The 20,979-nt window shown below is 38.6% G+C and overlaps 1 protein-coding gene and 1 long non-coding RNA gene across 2 annotated transcripts; one reads left to right on the top strand and one right to left on the bottom strand.

Moving 5' to 3' along the window:
* Positions 1-12,895: 12,895 nt before the first annotated feature.
* On the bottom strand, positions 12,896-14,702 carry LOC121797363. Its single transcript, XR_006049831.1, has 2 exons — positions 13,304-14,702; positions 12,896-13,211 (listed from the first exon to the last, which is right to left on the bottom strand). It is a non-coding gene; the product is annotated as an uncharacterized LOC121797363 (long non-coding RNA).
* A 1,070-nt stretch (positions 14,703-15,772) lies between these two features.
* On the top strand, positions 15,773-18,553 carry LOC121794073. Its single transcript, XM_042192074.1, has 3 exons — positions 15,773-17,687; positions 17,782-18,007; positions 18,119-18,553. The coding sequence occupies exons 1-3, from the start codon at positions 17,349-17,351 to the stop codon at positions 18,406-18,408; spliced, it is 855 nt and encodes a 284-aa protein (XP_042048008.1). The 5' UTR covers positions 15,773-17,348; the 3' UTR covers positions 18,409-18,553.
* Positions 18,554-20,979: the final 2,426 nt, after the last annotated feature.

Genomic DNA, 20,979 nt, shown 5'->3' with positions numbered 1-20,979 from the left:
TTTATATATTTCTTAAAGTTTATGTTAGATCAAAGTGGGACATGTATTGAGGTAAGGAGGGAGTAACATTCTTATTTATCGATCAATAGATCATTTCAGAAATGTGATATACTAAAATGTTAATAAGCATTTACAGTTAAAGATGTGGTAAAATTTGAGATAGCCACTGACTCGATTACTAACTTTTTAAATATAAGTATTATTTTATTGAAAAAGCAACAATCTATTATACTATTAAGTGCACGAAAGTCTGAAACACATGCAAATTACATAGACACCAAGTGGCGAGCACAAAATATTATAAGGTAGTCTGTCATCGTCATGCTATGTTTATCATTTTTCATAATTTTCTCGTGTATATACTATTCCGCAAAATAATTCTCCCGAAGTACAATTATTTGTTGTTATAATAATAGTACACGACATGAACCCTCTTAATAAAGTTTACCAAGGAATCTTTTGAGAATACCGACGACATATGATGTAAGAGTAGGGGATCTAAATCCTTAGTGTTAAGAGAGATTGGGATTTTGTTAAGAGAGATTGGGATCGGCAAAAGGAGGGCTTTACTTATTCATTCATATGTTTATTATACCTTAGACACTATTATATAGGACTAAGAAAGAGTATACAAAGAAAAAATTAATTAATTACATTGATTGATATCTCCTATGTTTGGTAAGATATTATCTTGCATATCTTCCGTGATTTGGCGTGATCTTCTCCAACACTCCCCCTCAAGTTAAGTAACGGGGTTTTCGATGCTCAACTTGCACAATACTTCCCGAAATGACTTTGAGTTCACTGCCTTTGTCAATATGTCAGCCAGTTGATCTTCAGATTTGACATAAGACATCTCAATATCTTTGCTTCAATATTGTCCTTTATGAAGTGCCTATCAACCTCCACATATTTAGTTCGATCATGTTGAACTGGATTCTCAGAAATACTTATAGCCGCCTTGTTATCACAGAACAACTTGCAAGTGGCAAATCCTTGTTGGCTGCAATCGAGAACAATACTCTTACAGTGTTAATTTTCGCCACGGGTGAAAAAGTCTCAGCGTAATCAACACCATACGTTTGGGTGTATCCTTTTGCCACAAGCCTGGCTTTACATCTCTCTATCGTGTCGTCTGGCCTCATTTTTATCGTGAACACCCATATATACCAAACAGCCATTACTCCTTCAGGCAACTTGCCTTTGACCTAAGTATTGTTTCTCATTAGTGCCTTCATCTCAGTGAACATAGCCTCCCTCCAATGTTTATGTTTCATTGCTTCCTCAGCTGACTGCGGAATCTCTCCTTCTTCGTATAGGGCAGCTTCGAATGCTCTTGCCATTTTTGCTAAATTTCCTTGCACAAAATTCGCCACTCCGTATCTTCTTTTCTTCCCAATCTTTTTGGGAGAATATCTCTTTGGCGGGACTCCCCTTGTGCTCCGGGGAGGAAGAACATACCTCCCAATGTCACTGTCAATTGTGTTGTTTTCTTCCGATGGTTCTGCACTTATCGGGTGAGTAGAAATCGTATCGGGACTTGGTTCAGTAATTACCTCGGATATCATCGGAGAAGGATCAAGGGATCGCAGATGAGATGACTCAATTGGCGAGACATGCTCGGCGGCAGTGACAACTGGTTCTGTTAGATCCTCAATCGAAGAGTTTGGAAGTGGCACAACCCAACTTAGATAGTCCACGGAATTACCGGGATCACTCTCCCCCTGACTACTAAGGTGGGTGTGGTAGAAGAATTCGGTTTCTAAGAAATTACAATTCATGGTGGTGGTGATTTTTCTGGTATTGGGATCAAAACATCGGTAGCCCTTTTGGTTTACCCCATACCCAACGAAGATACATTTGGTAGCACATGAGGATAATTTGGTTCTTTCGTGTTTTGCGACATGAACATAGACCGTGCAGCCAAAGACTTTGGGTTGAAGGTTCAAGTGTTGAGGGATTTTGGATAGGTTGGACATGATATCAAGAGGGGTTTTTTGTTAAGGATTTTTGTGGGTAGGCGATTCATGAGGTAGATAGATGTGGCTATGGCTTATGGCCAAAAATGTTTTGGGACTTTGGATTCAATCATTAGGGCTCGGGTTATTTCTAAGATTATCCGATTTTTTCGTTCGGCCACCCCATTTTGTTCAGGTGTATAAGCACAAGAAGTTTGATAAAGCATTCGCTTTTCTTGAAAAAATTAAGTCATGGAGCTATTAACAAATTCCCTCCCATTAGCGGATCGAAGAGTTTTGATGGTGGTATGAAATCGGGTTTGGACCATTTTAAAAAACATGACAAACTTAACCATAACTTCAGACTTATGTTTCATAAACTAGATCTAAGTCATCCTAGTGCAATCATCGACAAATATAACAACGTATCGAAAACCATTCCCCCTAACAATTGGTCTGGGACCCCACACATCAACATGTACTAGAGAAAAGATAGATTGCATACGAGTGTTCGAGAGTTTAAAAGATTGTCAGTGGCTCTTTGTCAAAACACAAGTCTCACATAAAAAATCAGTAGGAATAGAAAGGTTCGGAAAAAGAAGTTTAAAGTAACCAGGAGAAGGGTGTCCTGGTCTTCGGTGCCACAGCCAAATTTCTTGTTTTATGGGTCTGTGAGCCAGCATCGCACTACCATGTTGAGCTATCTCGTCCACGTAGTAGAGTCCACACTTCTCAGTGCCACGCCCAAGAATCCTCCTCGTCCGAATATCCTATAAGATGCAGAAATCAGGGTGCATCAGAAGAGTACAATTCAACTCCTTTGTCACACGACTGATAGATATCAATCAATGAGATAAGGTCGGAACATATAAACAATTTCTAAGATGAAGAGTAGAAGAAATTTCAATAGTGCCAGATCCTTCAACATTAATCAATTCCCCACTTGCTGTTTTAATATAGGTCTTAGTGATTTCACTCATGCTACTAAAATCATTCTTATCTGGGGTCATAGTATCAGTGGCCCCACAATAAAAAATCCAACCTTTCGTTGTATGAACCCCTTTATTAACATGAAATCCAACCCCTTTATTCAAAGGGATTTCTAGACACATATTTACACATATTCACATCTCTATTCCCATTAAAAATTCGACTCCATTTTTCTAAGAAGAAACCCCCAGATTACTCGAATTTAGTTTTTGACCCCCTATACACATACACAACTTCTTGTCCCTGAGTGATAGAGGTGGACGATATTGGTTCATTCACCGAGTGGGCATAGAGTGAACCTATATCCAGATCATCTGTCTGATCGCAAACCATGGTGGGTTCCTCCGGGGTTTCCTCCTTGTCTGGGGTTTCCATCGACTCAAGTGGACTCACCAAGGTGATGTCCTCACTTTCCTTGCTGTTGGCATCCGAGTCAATTGGTGGAGTGGAAAGTGATTCATCTCGTACAATGTTTTGCTCCACTCCTTCTTCTTCTGTTTGCTTCCTGAACTCAGTGCCTTCGAACTGGGGAAAACAGAAGATAACAAAAAGTTTATTTACAAAATTTAAATTAAAATTCTTAAGTAAAACTTGAGGCGCTCTGCCCATCTATGTGTTCTCTTGCTCCAGTAGCTTCCTTGGTTCACACCAGCAGGGAAAACATTTGATCCACATAGATTAAGACTCTGGTTTTTAACTGTTGTTGCCATGAGTTGTCTCTCAACTAAAATCAAAACAAAGAAACAAAGAAAATATCAACAATATTTACACCCAAGGTGTCTTACAACAAATGCGGGATAAACGCCATCATCTCCGGCAACGACGCCATTTGAAAACTCTGCACTTTTCTAGTCTTCACTCTTATCATCTTCGTTTATCGTTGTGGTTTGCTCAGGTTGGATTGTCAAACTGATCCGGCTGGCCAATTGTACGCCTTCCACCTGTGAACACAGGTGAGTGGATACAGTGGAGATTCAGATTGATCAGCTCAACTTAATCCTACTTGAGTGTGATGAATGGAAGATCTAAAAAGTGTGTTTTCAAAACCTTAACCCACAATACTATTAACTAGTATAGGGAAGTAAGGATCGATCCCACAGAGATGATGTGTTTTACATTTGTTGTTGGATACGGAATAGGAATGGCAGCGGCCACGCTTTCTAGGGGTGGGTTAAGTTAACTACTTGGCTTGAGAGACTAAACTAACTAAACTGATCAACTCACTAGACGAAACTAAAACTACTTGATCAACTCAACTAAAACTTTCCATAACTGGACAAACAACATAAAATGGACGATTGTCAGTCTCCTGCAAAATGTATTGTAAAGTAAAACTTTTCTAACAACTTCATCTTCTTCACAGCATCACCATGAAAAGCAGAGTAAAAGTAAATCTGAACAATTACGAAAGACGAAATATCATAACAACTCATAAACTTAAATCTACTCCTAAGATCTAAATTACGACTACGTAAACAAGAAACTAAACCATGATCATGCAGAAATAAAACATCAACAACTAGATCTAAACATCCTAATGTAACTCATCCATAATTTCTTCCCAATTAGACAGAGACATAACTCGAAAACTCATATCTGACCAAAGCAACGCGAAACAAAACATTTTGAGCTAAGATATGCATCATAAAATAGAAAAAGAAACCAGATCAGAAATATCATGTATAAAACATAACATATCAACTGGAACCGAAACCATAACTCTAATTTACTAAATCAAAAACATCAAAGAGTCGATAACATTAAAAGTAAACTGAAAACAAACAAAAGAAAACATGAAATTGTTTCATCGCTTTTTCTCGAAGCGGAATAGCAGAACAAAAAGCTAAAAAATGCAGAAAACTAACACCAAACCACAACTAAACTAAACTAAAGCGCGGAACCAAGTGTGTGTGACGGAAATCAGAAAGATGAAGTAAAATGAGCTCCGATTTCAGCCCTAGAAGAGAGCTGAAATCTTAAGGATGTCTATGTGATGACCGTGTGTCCTCCCTTTTCTCGTGTTGGGCTTCCTTTATATAGAGAGACGTAGGGCTCTGATCCCTATGATACCATCCTCTCGAAATGTCATTTCTGCCCTTCATTTTGTGGTGTGGTCTTTTAGCTCTATCTTCCATGCGGAAACTCCTGCTCGCTCCATTTAATTGTGACTTGATCAACTCAGTGCTGCAGTTTTTTTTTTTGGCTCCATTCATTGATCCGTTCATCCGCACAACTGAATATGGCGGATTTTCACACACACCTGGCTCAAAATTGGTTGTTAGTTCAAAGTATAGTGGTACCTCTTTTCCAATGTGGCTTCGCCTCTAAGGGGATGTTATACATATCACCACCATTGATTTGTGAATAAAAAAATTGTATAACTTCATAAAAATAAATAGAAGGTGATGTTGTGCATAACATCCCTGCTGTGCATTTTGCCACAGCAGGGGATCTAGGTCCAAGAGCAGGAGGGTTTTTAGAAAAGTATCAATTCATTCTTTTTTTTTGTCGATAATTAGAAGATTAATTCCTCATCTCAATAGTCAACACGCTAAAGCGTACTCTCGTCTGTTTCATAGTAGTAGAGTCGTTTTATTTTCTGCACTTATTTTTAAAAAATGATACTATTAAATAGTTAGAGTAAAGAAAGAGTAAAGTAAAAAATGAAAGAATAATTTAGATGAGATTTTTTTTATATTATTCTCTCTCTTACTTTACTCTTTATTTATTTTAATTATTTATTATTTTTTCAAAACGAAATGATAAAATGAAATTATTCTATTATCATGAATCAAAAGGAGTAGGAGACTGACCAAATGATATGCTGTTTTCACCTTGGTAGGAATCAGAGCCCAGTGACCTCATTATTAAGTGACAAGAGTTTAATTCATCCAAAATATCAGTCGCCAATAGACATGCCCCCGTTTCCGGTTCCGGCGGTTAACCGCCGCCGAACCGGAACCGGCGGTTCCGGACCGGAACCGGAACCGGCGCAATATTCCCGGAACCGAAACCGGCAGCCAATTCGGGTTCGCGGTCCGGTTCAGGTTCAAGATATTTCGAACCGGGAACCGTCACCCGAACCGGCGGTTCGGGACGGTTCGGAACCGGCGGTTAACGTGGAACCGCCGGTTCCGGCGCTATAAATCGAGGCAGGGGATGAGGGGCCGGTGGTGATCTTCAAAACGGTCGAAACCGCCGGTTTTTCGGCGGTTAACCGGCGGTTAACCGGAAAAAAACCGGCGGTTAACCGCCGGTTTAGTGACTTTCGAGGCGGCGCGGAGCACGAGGGCGACAATGGAGCAGCTTTTGCAGACGGTTCGTTGACCGAACCGGCGGGTTTTATTTCGGAACCCGGCGGTTTGGCCCGGAAACCGGCGGTTCCGCCGGTTCCGGCGGTTTTCCGCCAAAACCGACGGTTTGTGAAAATTCAATTTTTTTTTTTTTTTAAATTTCAAATTCGAATTCTTCCATTTTCCCCCTCATTTTTTTCTATAAATACCCCCACTCTATCCTCATTTACATTCACCCCACTCTTGTGTTAATAAGAGTTTCTCTCTTCAATCTCTCAATTCTCTCTCTTTGTCTCCAATTTCTCATTTGTGCTATTGTGCTTCCATTTAATTACGCAATTGCTACTCTTATTACGCATTGTTATACACTTATACAGTTATACTTGTTCCCGTAGTTCTATAAGTTGTCTTTCTTTCTCAATTACTAAACAAAAAAAAATATATTATTCCATATTTCTACATTTCTACATACCATTCCAATATGTCTTCATCCCGAGAAGGTCGTGTTGATAAGGGAAAGGGAAGGCCAAGAGGCCATCTCGGAGATCCGTTATTGATGAAATTTCTCAAATGAACATGGATGAGTGGCAGGTTAATATTTATTATCTACTAATTTCATTAATTTTGAATTACATTTCATTATTGTTCATAATTTTATTTTGTATTTACAATACAAATATTATTTTGTAGGCTCGAGAAGAGCAAGATGTGGCACATGCTATTGCCTCTCTCTCGCTCTCAATACCAAGGCGATGCTTATGTTGGTACCGGTAGTGGTGCTCCCGGTCGCGGTTGCCTATTCCCAACAAAGTCCAACCCCCGTGAATGTTGATGAAGACGATGTGATGATGATGATGATGACGACGAGGAGGAGGGGGAGGAGGTAGAAGAGGTTCAAGAAATGCCACCCCCACCACCCACCAAGGAGTCGGCGTGGTCGTGGACGTGGACAACCTCCTCAACCTCCTAGACCAGCTGAAAGGTCTTTAACCTCAAACATCTTCGTGAAACATTTCAAGAGGGGTACAAGATAGTAACGATCCAAACACTTATAATGTGTATTGCAACTATTGCGAAAACGTATACACATTCCGAAAGGGTGGAGGGTACGGTACATTTACCCGTCACCTGGAGAAAGCAATCAATGCATCTCGAACACACATAGTCAGAACATATTCAAGCATCTAGCATGGAAAAATCAGAACAAACTATCTATTAGTACTAATTTTTTCCATTGCTAGATGCTTGAATAATATTCTGACTATGTGTGTTCGAGATGCCATTGATTGCTTTGGAAGATCAAATTGCCCCTATTAGAAATGTAGCAATGTGTATATAGCGTGTTGATATGTGTTTTGCTTTAGAAAATGGGCAACATTTGCCAAGAAAAAAGGGTTGATCCCAAGGTAAGAGAACTACGTGGGCTTTGATTCCTCAATAAAATTGTGGATACGTAGGCAAACTCAACTTAAAATTTGAAAGTTTAACTTTGAAGTTTAAGTTGATCTCAAGCCCTTTTCAATTTTCCTTTTTCCCCCCCATTTCATTTTTTTTAAATTTACCTTCCGAGTCCGACGAGGCGACGAGCCGACGCCCCGACGACACTTGTAAATTATATTACATTGTTGTATGTTGTTGTATTGTATACTTATGTATTGTAAATTGTAATGTATCGTTGTCCGTTACAACTCAAATCAATAAAATTTATTTCATTTTCTCCTTATTTCGTCTTATTTGTGCTTGAATTATGCATTGTCTTGTTCCGATTTTGTTGTATAAAGCCAAATTTCAAATTTAAAAAAAAAAAAAAAAAAAAAATAATTGAACCGGCCGAAACCGCCGGTTCAAAACCGGAACCGCCCAAAACCGCCGGGAAAACGGGCGGTTCCGAACCGGAACCGGAACCGCCCGGTTTTCGAACCGGAACCGGAACCGTGAAATTACCTCACGGTCCGGTTCCGGTTCCGCTTCCGCCAAAACCGGAACCGGCGGTTCCGAACCGGAACCGCCGGTTTTCGAACCGTGGGCATCTCTAGTCGCCAACACACCAATAATGAATGAATTCAATAGTGTCATACATAATAGTATAGAATTTCATTTGACCGATTGGTTCAATTACACTTAAAGGTAGGTACAGTTCGACTTTTCAATTTCTATACAATTTATTAGTTGCCAGTCGTTAATGACCGTTGAATTCGCCTTCCCTTTGTGCGGCGGTCTTGCCTCATCATATCATATATATATACAAAATACAGTAGTAGTAGTAGTATCTAGTAAATAAAATATTAACTGATGAATTTAAATTTATCTTGAATTTGCATGTTAGAAGAATATTGTTGAGTCTTTGACAGAAAGTAAATACAGGATGTAGAAGAAGGCACACACGCAGAGTAGCGATTAAGGCATAACAATAACTGCCGTTGCAAAGGGTGGAATCTGTAGTTGGGCCTAAAACAAGAACAATACTGGCCCATTAGGAATAGTAAGTATTTTAATTATTAGAGTCAGTTTCATGGTGAAGGTTTTTGGGAACCAACCATGATTTTGAAATTGGTATTCTAAATATCTTTGAAAGATTTGTTTCTGAAAACAAATTTTGCAAATTAAAAACTGGTTTCATATAAAATCTCAAATGGAAAAATGTTGCAATCCTTTTTCCGGTATCAACAAATAAACAAGCTCCATTAGATAGATCCCCACCTCCATAGCTGATGCAACAAGCCTCTCAACACTTCTCAATACAGATTTAAGAGACGATTCAGCTCAATTAAGCGAGCTCAACTCGATACCACGATTGCATACAAAACAGAGAGCATTCAATCCACACAATTACAGAACAGTAACTAAGAACAAGAACGATACGAAATAACTACGATAAATGCTACGGATCTCAGATCCTAGCCCAAGTGCTCACGCAACACACAATATTCATGACTGCCTATCAAAGAAGAGAGTCTCTCTGCATTTATACCCGATCCGTTTTCCTTCTCTCTCCGTCGCCGGCGCCGGGAGATGACATGATTATTGTATTGAACTGCAGGGCACCTTGTATAATTTTTTGGAATTGGGCTTTGCATATTTAAACTTGATGTTTCGCCCAGTTTTAAAGAAGCCCAACCTTCCTTTTTCACGTAAATTATAGTTCCCAATTACATTGATAATATATTAATTGTGTTAATATATTATAATTTATATTAATTTAGAAATGATGTAAATAGTTAAATCCACATTAATTAGAAAATAAAATTTGATTTTGTATGTTGAGCATCGATTCATATCATGTGTGATAAGCATGCTATTTGATTTATGCTTATTGATTTAATTAATTATAGTAGTTAGAGATCGTGTTGTGCTATTTATGGGTAGACGGCCTTGATGCACCATTTTTCAGCACTACAACTTTCTGCAAGTATAACAAGGTAGAAATATTATAGCTAAGGGTAAGCAAGGGTTGTCGAACTCAGGGAATGCTATCATGGATTGTATACCAAATACTAGGCTTCTTTCATTATTTGGAAACATGGTTGCAGTTTGATTTAATTAAGAAAACAGTAAATTAAAATAATTAAAGAAGTAGTACACAATTGCGGATTTAAATACTTTTGAGAAAAACAAATGAGAACAAGGGAACTCATGGATGTGCTTTCACAGTATTGGTTTATAAAAGGTACGTTACGCTATTCTAACACAGTTCATGCTTAACTAGAACGAGTCAAATAAGTATTGCCCATACGTCACAAAGTAGATTACCCACTAAGGTCGCCAATCTCATGTTAGTAACTCTAAATAGTTCAATTAACTCTCAAAATGTCCTCATTCTTAATTAACAATATTTTTAAGAAGAATCAATTGTATTGTTAACTAAGTCCATCTAATGTGCAAATCCTCTCTCGACTAATTTGCAAGCCAAAAATTCAATGATCATATCCATATATGTGAAAGTATATATATGTGTATAGATTTCCCAAAACTCCACATGATCATGCTACGACACATTCTTTAAGTACTTTACACATGGTCGCGTTATAATGATGATAACTAATTTCAATACAAAATTGCACGACTTTTTCAATTTTAAATATTAAAATTATCAACACAAAGACATAACTTGATCAAATGTTTTGTGTTGATATAGTTGTATTTGAGTTGATATTTAAATTTACATGTTGTTGATAAAACTAAGTCTTTGTGTTGATAATTTAAAGAAAGAATTACACCCCTCACCCTAAAAATTTGTCACTTATTTCCATTTTCGTTCGTCCCAAAAATTTGTCACTTTTAACTTTTACCTTTTTTAGTAATGGACCTCATATTCCACTAACTCATTCACACTCACATTTAATTATAAAACTGATATATAAAAAATAGGATCCTCATTCCACTAACTTTGTCAACTCACTTTCTATTACATTTTTTAAAACCATGCCAGGTCAAATGGTGACAAATTATTAGGGACAGAGGGAGTAAAAGTTTTGCGTTCTATATTGAAAATTAGATATTGTTTGATCATATTCCCATTTACATATTTATAAACATATATATTTATTATTAATCTAGATAATGAATAAAATTAATTATTATTTGATCCCAACCCATTTATGTTTTTCAAATATACCTTGACAGTTACACTCCTATTATATTAACTTGACCGGATATTGTTATTGAAATCATAATATTTTATTATATAACTGAATGACACTTATTTTTCCTCTTAAATGAGGCATTTTTTTTTTCAGCATTAGATTTTACGAATACATATTTTGTGAGTTAAGTTGAGAGTGAATAAAGTAGAGAATGATGTTCCACTAGAAAATATATCATTTTCAATGGGATATTTGAAGATCGTGATATTCTGTGTGCACATTTTATGATATTTCGTTTTGATCAGTTTGGAAATCCTAGACCTTAACTCGTCGTTTAGAACACAGTTCTAGCTTCAAAATCTTAATCCATATACTATGAATTAGTATCAAGTATTAAGGAACGATCCCACGGGAAAAATGGCTTGCTTGAACATGTTTAGGCACTTTGCAAAGGTTTGGCTATGTTATCATGCTTTTAGGTGAGTCAATTTAAACTACAATTGCAACACTAGATTTAAAAGACATAAACAGAAATAGGGGTGAGGTATAACTAAACTGTCCAATTGGCCAGGACTAAAACCAAAACAGACATATTTCTAACAGAAAGAAAATTAACAATTTAAACTATTATAGACTCGTAAAATATCATAACCAACTTACCTAAATATGGAATTGAATTCTGACTAGGAACAACTTCATATCCGAATTGGTACTGCAATTGCGAAAAGTAAAAGGTTATCATAATTTTCTAACTACCTAAGCTTGTTTGAATGCCTTGTTAGACCCACGATAGGCCCACGTTAGTGCCTTTTTCCACGGTTTGAATGACACGTTAGTGCTAGCCCAAGATCCGGGAAAATATTTGTGACACGCTTTTTTTTCTAGTTTCTTAACCCAATTTCAGAGCAAACCCTATACCTCTCCTCCTCTGCGTTTGTGGCCAACCATGAAAATCACGATACAAAAAGATGAGCCGTTGACCAATTTACCCCCGTTTTTTTTTTCTGTATACATCCATTAGTTCCCTTTCGAATAATGTTGTTTTGCCCAATTTTGTTGTGTGCAAATCCTCTCTAAGTCCGATATCTACATCCCGCCGGTGGACTCAAGCGTTGCGGCAGCTACCTGGAAGACTCAAGCTTTGCAGCAGCTACCATGCAGACTCAAGCTTTGCAGCAGCTACCTGACATTTCATTGGAAAATCGATATGGATGACGGAGTTATTTACAAAGAGGTATTTTATCATTATCCTTTTTTAGGTAGAAATTTTCAGATACAAGCATTTTTTCAGGATTTTGGACTTATTCAATTGTATCAAAATTTTACTCAAGCTCCTTTTAGTTGCTGTATTATGTGAAATTATGTAGATATCATACTTCTTAAAGCATTTTTTCCTAATTTTGGACTTCTTCGATTGTACCAAAATTTTAATCAATCCTCTTTTAGGATCTGTATTATGTGAATTTTTATTTCAAATTGACTTATCCGGACAGTTGTTTTGGATAATCGTGTGGTTTAGAGTTCTAAAATTTGAATGATTTGCACCAGGTATCACCACTTTCACAAGAAATGACAAATATCATGTTAGTTATTGAAGAACTGATGAGAATTCATGATTGTAATATTTTGCTGCTGCGTCATGTACTCTCGATGATGAACAATCGAAGGCACAAAAATAAGAGAAAGCGTTGATAAGGCTCGTTTCATGCATTGGTTTTGAATCGAAATTCTGTGTTTTCGGTGCACTAATGCATATTTCTAAGTTTAGGTGCGTGAAAAATCTGCCGGACCCAGGAAGCGCATACGAAATACAAGGAGACAGAGAAAAGAAGGAAAATGAAGTGAAAATGCCAGCAATTTACCAGACCCATGAGATGGAGAGGAATGCTACCAGGATACAAAATATGGAGCAAAGAACAAATACCTTTTAGAAAAAGACAATTATGAAGAAGCAGTGCCCTAAGGATTGTTGCCTATATAAATGGACGACACCTTTAGAAAAGAGAGCTTTCTCAGTGTAATAGCCGAGACTTAGATTCTCGAGAACCTTGAAATAAATTCTAGAATTTTATTTACGAATGAAGGAGTATTTATATTTCTTAAATAAGAGTATAAATACAAATTTCCAGAAATTTCTAAGCTAACAAATTACAAATGTTAGAAAGAAATATACACCAATCTTTGTCGAATTTTTGTACAAGTTGGGAATTTCGTTTAAGTCGAGCTACACTATTACATAGTTGAATTCCTAGCAACTACGTCGGTCTTCAACACTAGGCCGTCTAGGCCCAGATCCCAGAAAGCCCGAAGAGGCGAGTCATCGAGGAACACAGCCTCGGCAGCTAGCAATAGACGCTGCCAACACCAATATAGATCAGCCCTCGTACCTGCCAGTCACCCACAAAATGAACAAGAAAAAGGGCATAAGATAATAAGAAAATTTATAGGCAAAACAAGTAAGGTTAGGAGGCAAACCTACTTTAAGGTTTGGAGACCAAACTTGGTTAAAGGAGAAAGATGGCAGGCTGCCATTTGCCTGAGCACCGAGTGCAGCAAATCGCAAAGAGAAATCGCAGCATCTGCACCCCATTTCTAACCACCCTCACTCCAGCTAGTAGCAGTTAAGGACTGAGAGGGCCTGCAATATAGCAACAAAAGAAGTTGTAAAACTCCTATGAATTCACGAGTACTCTCCACAAACCACCAAAATCAGTTAGAGGGGAAATCAGGGGCTCAGAGTACATGCTCTGCAGAGCTGCAGAGAGAGCAGCCAGCTGCACAACCTGTGGAGTCCTTTTTCCAGCCAACACTCAGCTTTTGCAGCTTTCAATTACAAGAAATGTGTATATATACACATGCTAACTCCCCTCGGTTCCATCCTCTATCACACAGCATTTTCATTCAACTAAGAAACAAGTTGAGGAGTGAGGGCGATCAAGGCCAGAGTAGGGAGCAGCCAAACAGTTTCAGTGAAGGTAAACTCACTCACTCTCAAGCTCAGATAACAAGTCATACCATCATGTAATTGAGATCCCACTTTTAGTAGTAATCACAGCAGTACAGACACTTAGGCGTGGCATGTTAAGATCTAGCTATTCTCAATATTGCACAAACCTTAGTCAACAACAAGTTTTTAGTAGATTCAAGACCTTGTCTTAAAGTAACACCTAGCTTCAAAATCTGTAAGATGTATAAACTGGAAACAAATATACAAAATCACTCAAAGGAGTGCTAGTCCACCAACTACTCCTGAAAATAAACGAGAAGTGACTAAAATTTAGTTCAAGTAGAAAGGGGAAGGAAGGAGACTTAGCTACGCAAGGTCAGAGAGACGAGGAAGAAGCGGCGCTGGGCGACATGGCGGGCGACGGCCCTGCTCGTCAAGCGGCCGGAGATGAGGTGGATAAGTGAGACCACGGTGACCGAACGATTAAGGCGCCGAGGTAGATCGATGGGATGGAGCCCCGATTTCGAAACGGGGGAGATAGTAGAGGTCTGATCCGTTTTGGATCGGAGAAGATGGAGGAGTCACTCCCCTCTCTGCCGAAGGTGGCGTCAGCAACGGCGGATGCCTCTGTGAGACGCGGCAGGGGCGGCTACCTCATCGTTCGGAGAAACTTCGAAGCCTCCGCCGTGCAACTATGCGCGATGGCGGAACTCCCACCGATAGGAAGCGCCGGCGACTGAGAACGATGATGGACTGGAGTGGTGACGCTCCGATGGCCCGACGAAGCGTCGATCGACGCTGAGGAAGGAGGCGCCGATGAGCTAGGGTTCTTCTGGTTTTGAGTATGAACTTTTTGGGAATTTTTCTTTTGGTGGAGAAAAATGAGGGAAGGGGGCTACGTACTGGAGAAGGGAATATAATTGAATTTGGTTTTTTTTTCCTGCAATTGGACCACAAAGAATTTTGGGCCAAGGGGTATGTTAACAAAAAAAAATGGATTCCTACTTTGATTATGGGCCATTTACAGTAGGCCGACGAAGTGAGTATATTATGAGAATGAACCATTTTTCTTGAATTGAATTGGGCCACTGTAAGATTAACTGGGCCGTGGTTCTTCCTAATTAAAGTGGGCCTCTGCCCTAAATAAATTTGAGATTATGAGGAATTATTCCTTAAGCCATGGAAGAAAGGAAAACAGTAGCCGTGATTTACAATATCCGGTAAATAACTAAGTGGGACTTTCATTAGTCAAAGTAAGTATTTCAAAATACTTAAGGAAGATAATCCAGAAATTTACTATATTTGAGGAATTCGGCAAGATTCCGAATAAATTAAATCGTTGATTTAATTAAGGATTTAAGATTTATGAACCTAGAAAGAAGAAAGTAAAATAATAAGCATACGCTTAGGCATGCATATATGCAAGATATAAATTAAGAATATTATTTGTTTATGAAGGGATGTCGTAGCACGACGAGTAACCTCAAATCGAAGGACACTCACTTGAAAGTTTAAGCGAACAAGGTGAGCTCTTCTTTCTTTTAAAGCGTGTTTTATGTGAAAACATGATTTATTTTGAATGAGTTGTCATGCCATGTTTTGTTTATGATTACCTATCTGTTGGCTATGCCAAACCAGTTTAATCGAACTCGGGTCCCAGTAGGGCCGCAAACCTTACTCGGACTAGTGTACACATAGGGACCGTGTGCTAGCGCTAGGTTGGCCGGTCCAGTGACCATTGGAATGTGGCCACATTCCCGGTTCACACAGATCTGATATGGTATATCATCAGAAGTTTAAATGACTGCAGTCTAGTGTCAGAAAGAAATATCAGTTTTAGTGATCGAGACTTGTTTTCAGAAAAACCCCGCGTTCACTCAGCTTGGCTGACAACTAAAAGAGAAAATGTTTTCGGCATGAGCCCACTGAGTGCATCAGGTACTCAGCCCTGCATATTGTTTTCCTTAATGTGCAGGTTGATCGATGTCAAAGCCGAGGAGGTGTTGGGACAGAAGACTAAATAAGTAGGAAGATAGCTGGTGTAGTATGTCTTCATACATATTACATCTGTCTTAGTACTCTTCCGTTGCACAAACTTAGACTTGTTTTAGTAAAGACAATGTCCCAGAAATCACTATGATTCAGTACAATGTTATCTTTATCACATTCAGACAATGTTTCCTTGAACTAAGTAATATTCATGATAAGTTGAGACAGTTCAGTATGTTTAGTCGCGAAATAGCTACACTTTCTTTGACTAGGGAGTTGTGGGCGTGACACTCGGCCTCCCTTTTAGCATTTTTACACTTAGTTTCCTTAGCTCCACTCTCAACTCACAGTTCACTTCGATTCACATGCACTTGGCACTTATGGGGTGACATCAGGCTACTGCGGTGGTTTTAGCTAGTTTCTGTGGTGTAACACCGTCCTTGCGAGGGCGAAGATACAATTTGCTTTAAATTTCCGTTGTTTATTCTCGCCGAGAACTTCCTTGACTGAAGCTCGGAGACTGTTTTATGTTTTGGATATTATTCCCGTGGCTATGACTGTGTCTGCGTTCGGTTTTATTTTGGTTTCTGATGTGATTTTACTGATTTTGGATGCTTTTCACAATTGATTGGTGAATCGGAGTTGATATTAGTGAATCTGAGTTCGTTTGTTGAGGAGTTGTTCGAATCAGAGTTTATGTTCATGGATCTGAATGTTGTTGAGTTTGGATCGGTTGGATCTGGAAGGGATTGTGAATCGGATTTATGGATCTGATACGTGGTGATTCGAACCTGCATGATTATGGCCATTTTACTGTTGCTTTCAGTTTACTTGACCTGATAGCTTAGATCTAATAGTTTTCTGTTTAAACGCGATGTCTGAAATCTGATATGTGATTACTTTGTTTCTGATGCTCTGTTTCGTTCATGTTCATGTTTACTTGTTGAAGAAGATGAAGATCGTTGGTAGTTAGACCAGATCCGTTGTTTGTTTTGCTTTCTGCAGCTTTTTCTATCGTTAGCTAATTTAGGAAACCTGCTCAGTTGCTTTTCTTTCTGCTTTTTGTCTCACCGTTTTGGGAAACTCTCGATTTGACCCAGTAGTTTGATTAAACAGTCTGCAGTTAATTTCATGTTCTGAATCATGAATGTATTTATGTTTCTCTGTTCTCAGGTCTAGAACTTTATGCTTTTAATCCTCAGGACCCAATAGATAGAGTAGTTAGTTTCCATTTCCTAAGTCCAGTAGTAAAATTCTCGACCCACTTGTTGCGTGGCAGTATCCAAACCCGCCCAAAACTCTCCAAATGCATGCTAACTCATCCGTCCTCGTGGGATCGATCCTTTGCTTCCCTATACTAGCCAATAGTGTAATGGGTTGAGGTTTTTGAAGTGGAAAAGTGTGTGTCCAACGACCGAAATTTGAAGGTTCCACGTTCTCCTAGACCCTGTGATCTAGCGAATCCCCTGGACCTTGGGGTTTGTGAATTATACCAAAGTACACGCACAATAAACACATTTCCTGGCACTTCAGGCGTCTTGCTGGAACGTTTGCGTTGCTCGATAGAATTCCTGAACAAGTCCGACACATGAATAGAATAGTTGGTATCACAGATAGGACATGCATTGATTATTTAAGGATAGACAGAAACACCTTTGGGAGACTATGTCGCCTCCTTCGAGATCAGATCGGCCTTATAGACCAGAAATTCATGACGCTGGAAGAACAGGTGGCTATGTTTTTGTGTCTATTGTCTCATCACGAGAAGACACGTATTGTGGGCTTCAACTTTATGCGATCTTCTCAGACGGTTTCCCACTATATGCATATTGTTTTGTGTGGTATGCTGCAACTCTACGAAGTCTTATTAGTGAAACCTGAACCAATCGACCAAGATTGCGTTGACACAAGGTGGAAATGGTTTCAGGTTCGCACAATGAACTGAATGCTCATACGTAATTACATTAGAATAATGCTTTAGAAACTAGATATGTTTTTTTACATTATTTTCTCGAACACAGGGTTGTCTTGGTGCATTAGATGACACCTACATAAATGTTCGAGTGCCACTCGCAGACGCACTGAGGTACCGTACCAGAAAGGGCCATATAGCCACGAACACTCTAGCTGTGTATGGCCGATATTTGAGATTTGTATATATGCTTCCGGGATGGGAGGGTTCGGCTGGTGATTTGCTCATCTTGCGTGATGCACTCAGTCGACCACACACCCTCAAAGTACCAAAAGGTTAGTATCAACCAAGGAAGACTTATGTGTATGTTAGGTACAAATTTTCATTTTTATTTTTGAAATATAATCTTGTATAATATTTTAGTTATGATCTTTACATTTGTATAGGTTTTTATTACCTCTGTGACAAGGGATATGCAAATAGCGAAGGATTCTTGACGCCATACAAGGGAGTTAGATACCATTTAAAAGAATGGGTCCCTGGTTGTGCGGCTCCTCAAACCCATGTAGAGCTTTTTAACATGAGGCACAAGAAGGCAAGGAATGTGATTGAGAGGGCGTTCGCTGTGCTCAAAATGCAGTGGGGAATACTTCGAAGTTCGAGTTTCTATCCAATAGATGTTCAGACCCTCCTCATCCACGCCTGTTTTTTGCTACATAACTTCATTCGCTGCTAAATGGAAGTGGATCCAATATAAGATCAACTTAGTGGTGATGATAACGTTGACAATTGTGTCGACAATGAAGCGGATCCGGAATACATAGTCTATGTCGAGCCTAGCAACGCATGGAATATGAGAAGGGATGATTTGGCTCAGTCAATGTGGGATGATTTTAATAATAACTTTATAATAACTTTTTGTTGTTTTAAACTTTATAATAACTTTTGTGTTTGTTGTTATATTGTCGTTCATCAGTTATGCTCTGGATGATCCCTTGATTTATTTCAAATCGTTGAGTATAGTATGTTATGTCAATCTGCATAAATGTGAGATATTGAAAGCTTACAGAAACAAATCATGGGATTCATAATGGAAATCAATGTAATTGGCAAATAAAGCATAAACATAGATTAATAGAATCTACCCACATCCCTAATATTAATAAAAAAAGAAGTGCACCAAGTCTTCTTCGCATACATGAAGATACCACAAACTATTACGGGCAAAATAGAGATGATCGAAAAGATAATCTCGGGAAAAATTAGCCCATTTGTGGGGCACTGGTCTCTGAAAACTATTATAACCGAGTCTACATTAGGCTAATTCAATTGACTACTTAAGACTTCATCCCAACATCCTAACGTTCGAATGTGACATAGAACTGAACCTCGCCCACTTCCACCAATTGAAAGGTACATTGAACACCCTCCCTGAGATTATTCTGGTCTGGAAAACAACGCCATCCATGTTCAACCCAAATCTTAGATTTTGATTTAGCCAAAGTTATCTCGAATGTATTCTCATCGGTTGTCAAGTAAGCTGTAGATTCATTTGCCGACATACGAATATGTTGCCTCCAAAAACCAAGAGATAGCTCATGTTGATGAACGAAGATGTTATAGAATATCATGTATGATTCTGAATTCCTGCATATTCAACTATGGCAATACCAATGTGAGCTGGATGTGTGCTTTTGTGAGAACCACAACAAAGGTTGGGTGATTGTTGATGTCAATTGCACCGAGTTGAGGTTCATAGCTCTCATCCAAAACAGAGTTAGTCGTTGTCTCGGTCTCAGTCTCGGATGGCTCACAGTCGTCCGAGCTCTCCAAATCCGGCGAGAATGCACCAGTCATATGATCTGCAAGCTCAGCTGCACAATGGAGAAAGTATATCAGTTTAGGCAATATCTGTGGGCAAATTCAGTAAATGGTTATATATTACGATAAATATCTTCCAAACATGGACATCGGGTATGAAACTCATAGCGTTGGACTTCGAAGAGCCCTGGTCCCACTCGAACACTCCAGTCTAAATCATTCGGCATGATGAGTTTGCAGTGGAAGAGAAGGTCGCTACCATGCCTGCCTACCCACTCTGGCGGTATGCGCTATAGATAAGAAAAACGAATACACATAAATACAATATTATATTAGTAGAGAAAATCAGTGAAAACGAACTACTCTTGCTGAAAATGTGTAATAGTGACTATTAGCTCCACAGCCCTTACAATACGTTCTTTGTTGTTCTCTGCTGAAAATATCTTGAAGAAAGTTGGTTTTTTGTTGTGGGGCACGTCATTTCCACTGTCCACATTTTAAAACAAAAGACAAGATTGTTAGAAATACATAAGGAATTCTACAATTGAGCTTTGAAAGAGAACGCTCGGTTGCCATGCTCATCGATAAAGGGATCTCCAACAATCACCATCTTTGTATTAACAAGGGTTTGGAAGTGGCTTTGAAGTTGGAGACTCCGTGCATTTAAGGGTGTGGCGGTGTGGAGTAGCGTTGGATTTAGTTAATGTTGCTTCAATGCCTGTGGTAATGGAAAATCACATTCAATTTCGCAGATGAGCAAGTCGGCAATACAACACAATAAAGGTTGCTTCTTTAAATTAATATTAGACTACTCACTCCGTCCGCGAATAAGAGTCCTGTTTATTTTCGGCACGGGACTCCTATTCACGGATGGACCAAAATAGAAAAACGGGACTCCTATGCACGGTCAGAGGTAGTAATACACAAATATACTTACCTCATAAATTATTCTTACTAGTTTCGTATATGAATGTTTTGTACTCCCTCCATCCCATGCTACTTACAATTTTATTTTGTAGTCGTATATTGGAGTAACATATTTTATTGTTCTTGTTATTATATTTTCATTTATAGTCTAAATATATTTAATGGGTACCATAAAATTATGTTTAGTGGTATGATTGAGTCAACGTATTATAGTTTGATTTTTTTAGAGATTTAAAAGTATATATATAGCATAACTAAATAATGAAAAGTGTGTGGAAAAAAACATGTGAGAAATTAGAGGGTCTCAAAACCTTTCCTTTTCTTAAGTCTTTTGGATTTTCAACTTAAGGTAACCTCCAAGTGGTTTATGAGGATCCTTAATGCCAAGACTTTTGAATGGGTCTCTCATATCCTATAAATAGATGGGTTTGAGAGATGAGAAGGACACACCAACAACAAATATTCTCTCTACTTTCTCTAGTCTCTACATTCTAGTGTGCATCTTAAGAGCATTGCATTGCTCGGTTCTCGCCTCCAATTCAAGTTCGTCGGTGCCTAC

The sequence above is a fragment of the Salvia splendens genome, chromosome 3 (genome assembly GCF_004379255.2).
Source record: "Salvia splendens isolate huo1 chromosome 3, SspV2, whole genome shotgun sequence".
NCBI classification, from domain to species: domain Eukaryota; kingdom Viridiplantae; phylum Streptophyta; class Magnoliopsida; order Lamiales; family Lamiaceae; genus Salvia; species Salvia splendens.
The sequence above is the reverse complement of the archived record's forward strand: the minus strand, read 5'-3'. Positions and strand labels throughout refer to the sequence as shown.

What these genes read in the sequence shown, in the direction of transcription:
- LOC121794073 (XM_042192074.1), top strand. Translation starts at nt 17,349, where the DNA reads ATGAATAGAATAGTTGGTATCACAGATAGGACATGCATTGATTATTTA. An exon ending in CAAGGTGGAAATGGTTTCAG is followed by an intron (nt 17,688 to 17,781) that starts GTTCGCACAATG and finishes TCTCGAACACAG; the next exon opens with GGTTGTCTTGGTGCATTAGA. An exon ending in CACCCTCAAAGTACCAAAAG is followed by an intron (nt 18,008 to 18,118) that starts GTTAGTATCAAC and finishes ACATTTGTATAG; the next exon opens with GTTTTTATTACCTCTGTGAC.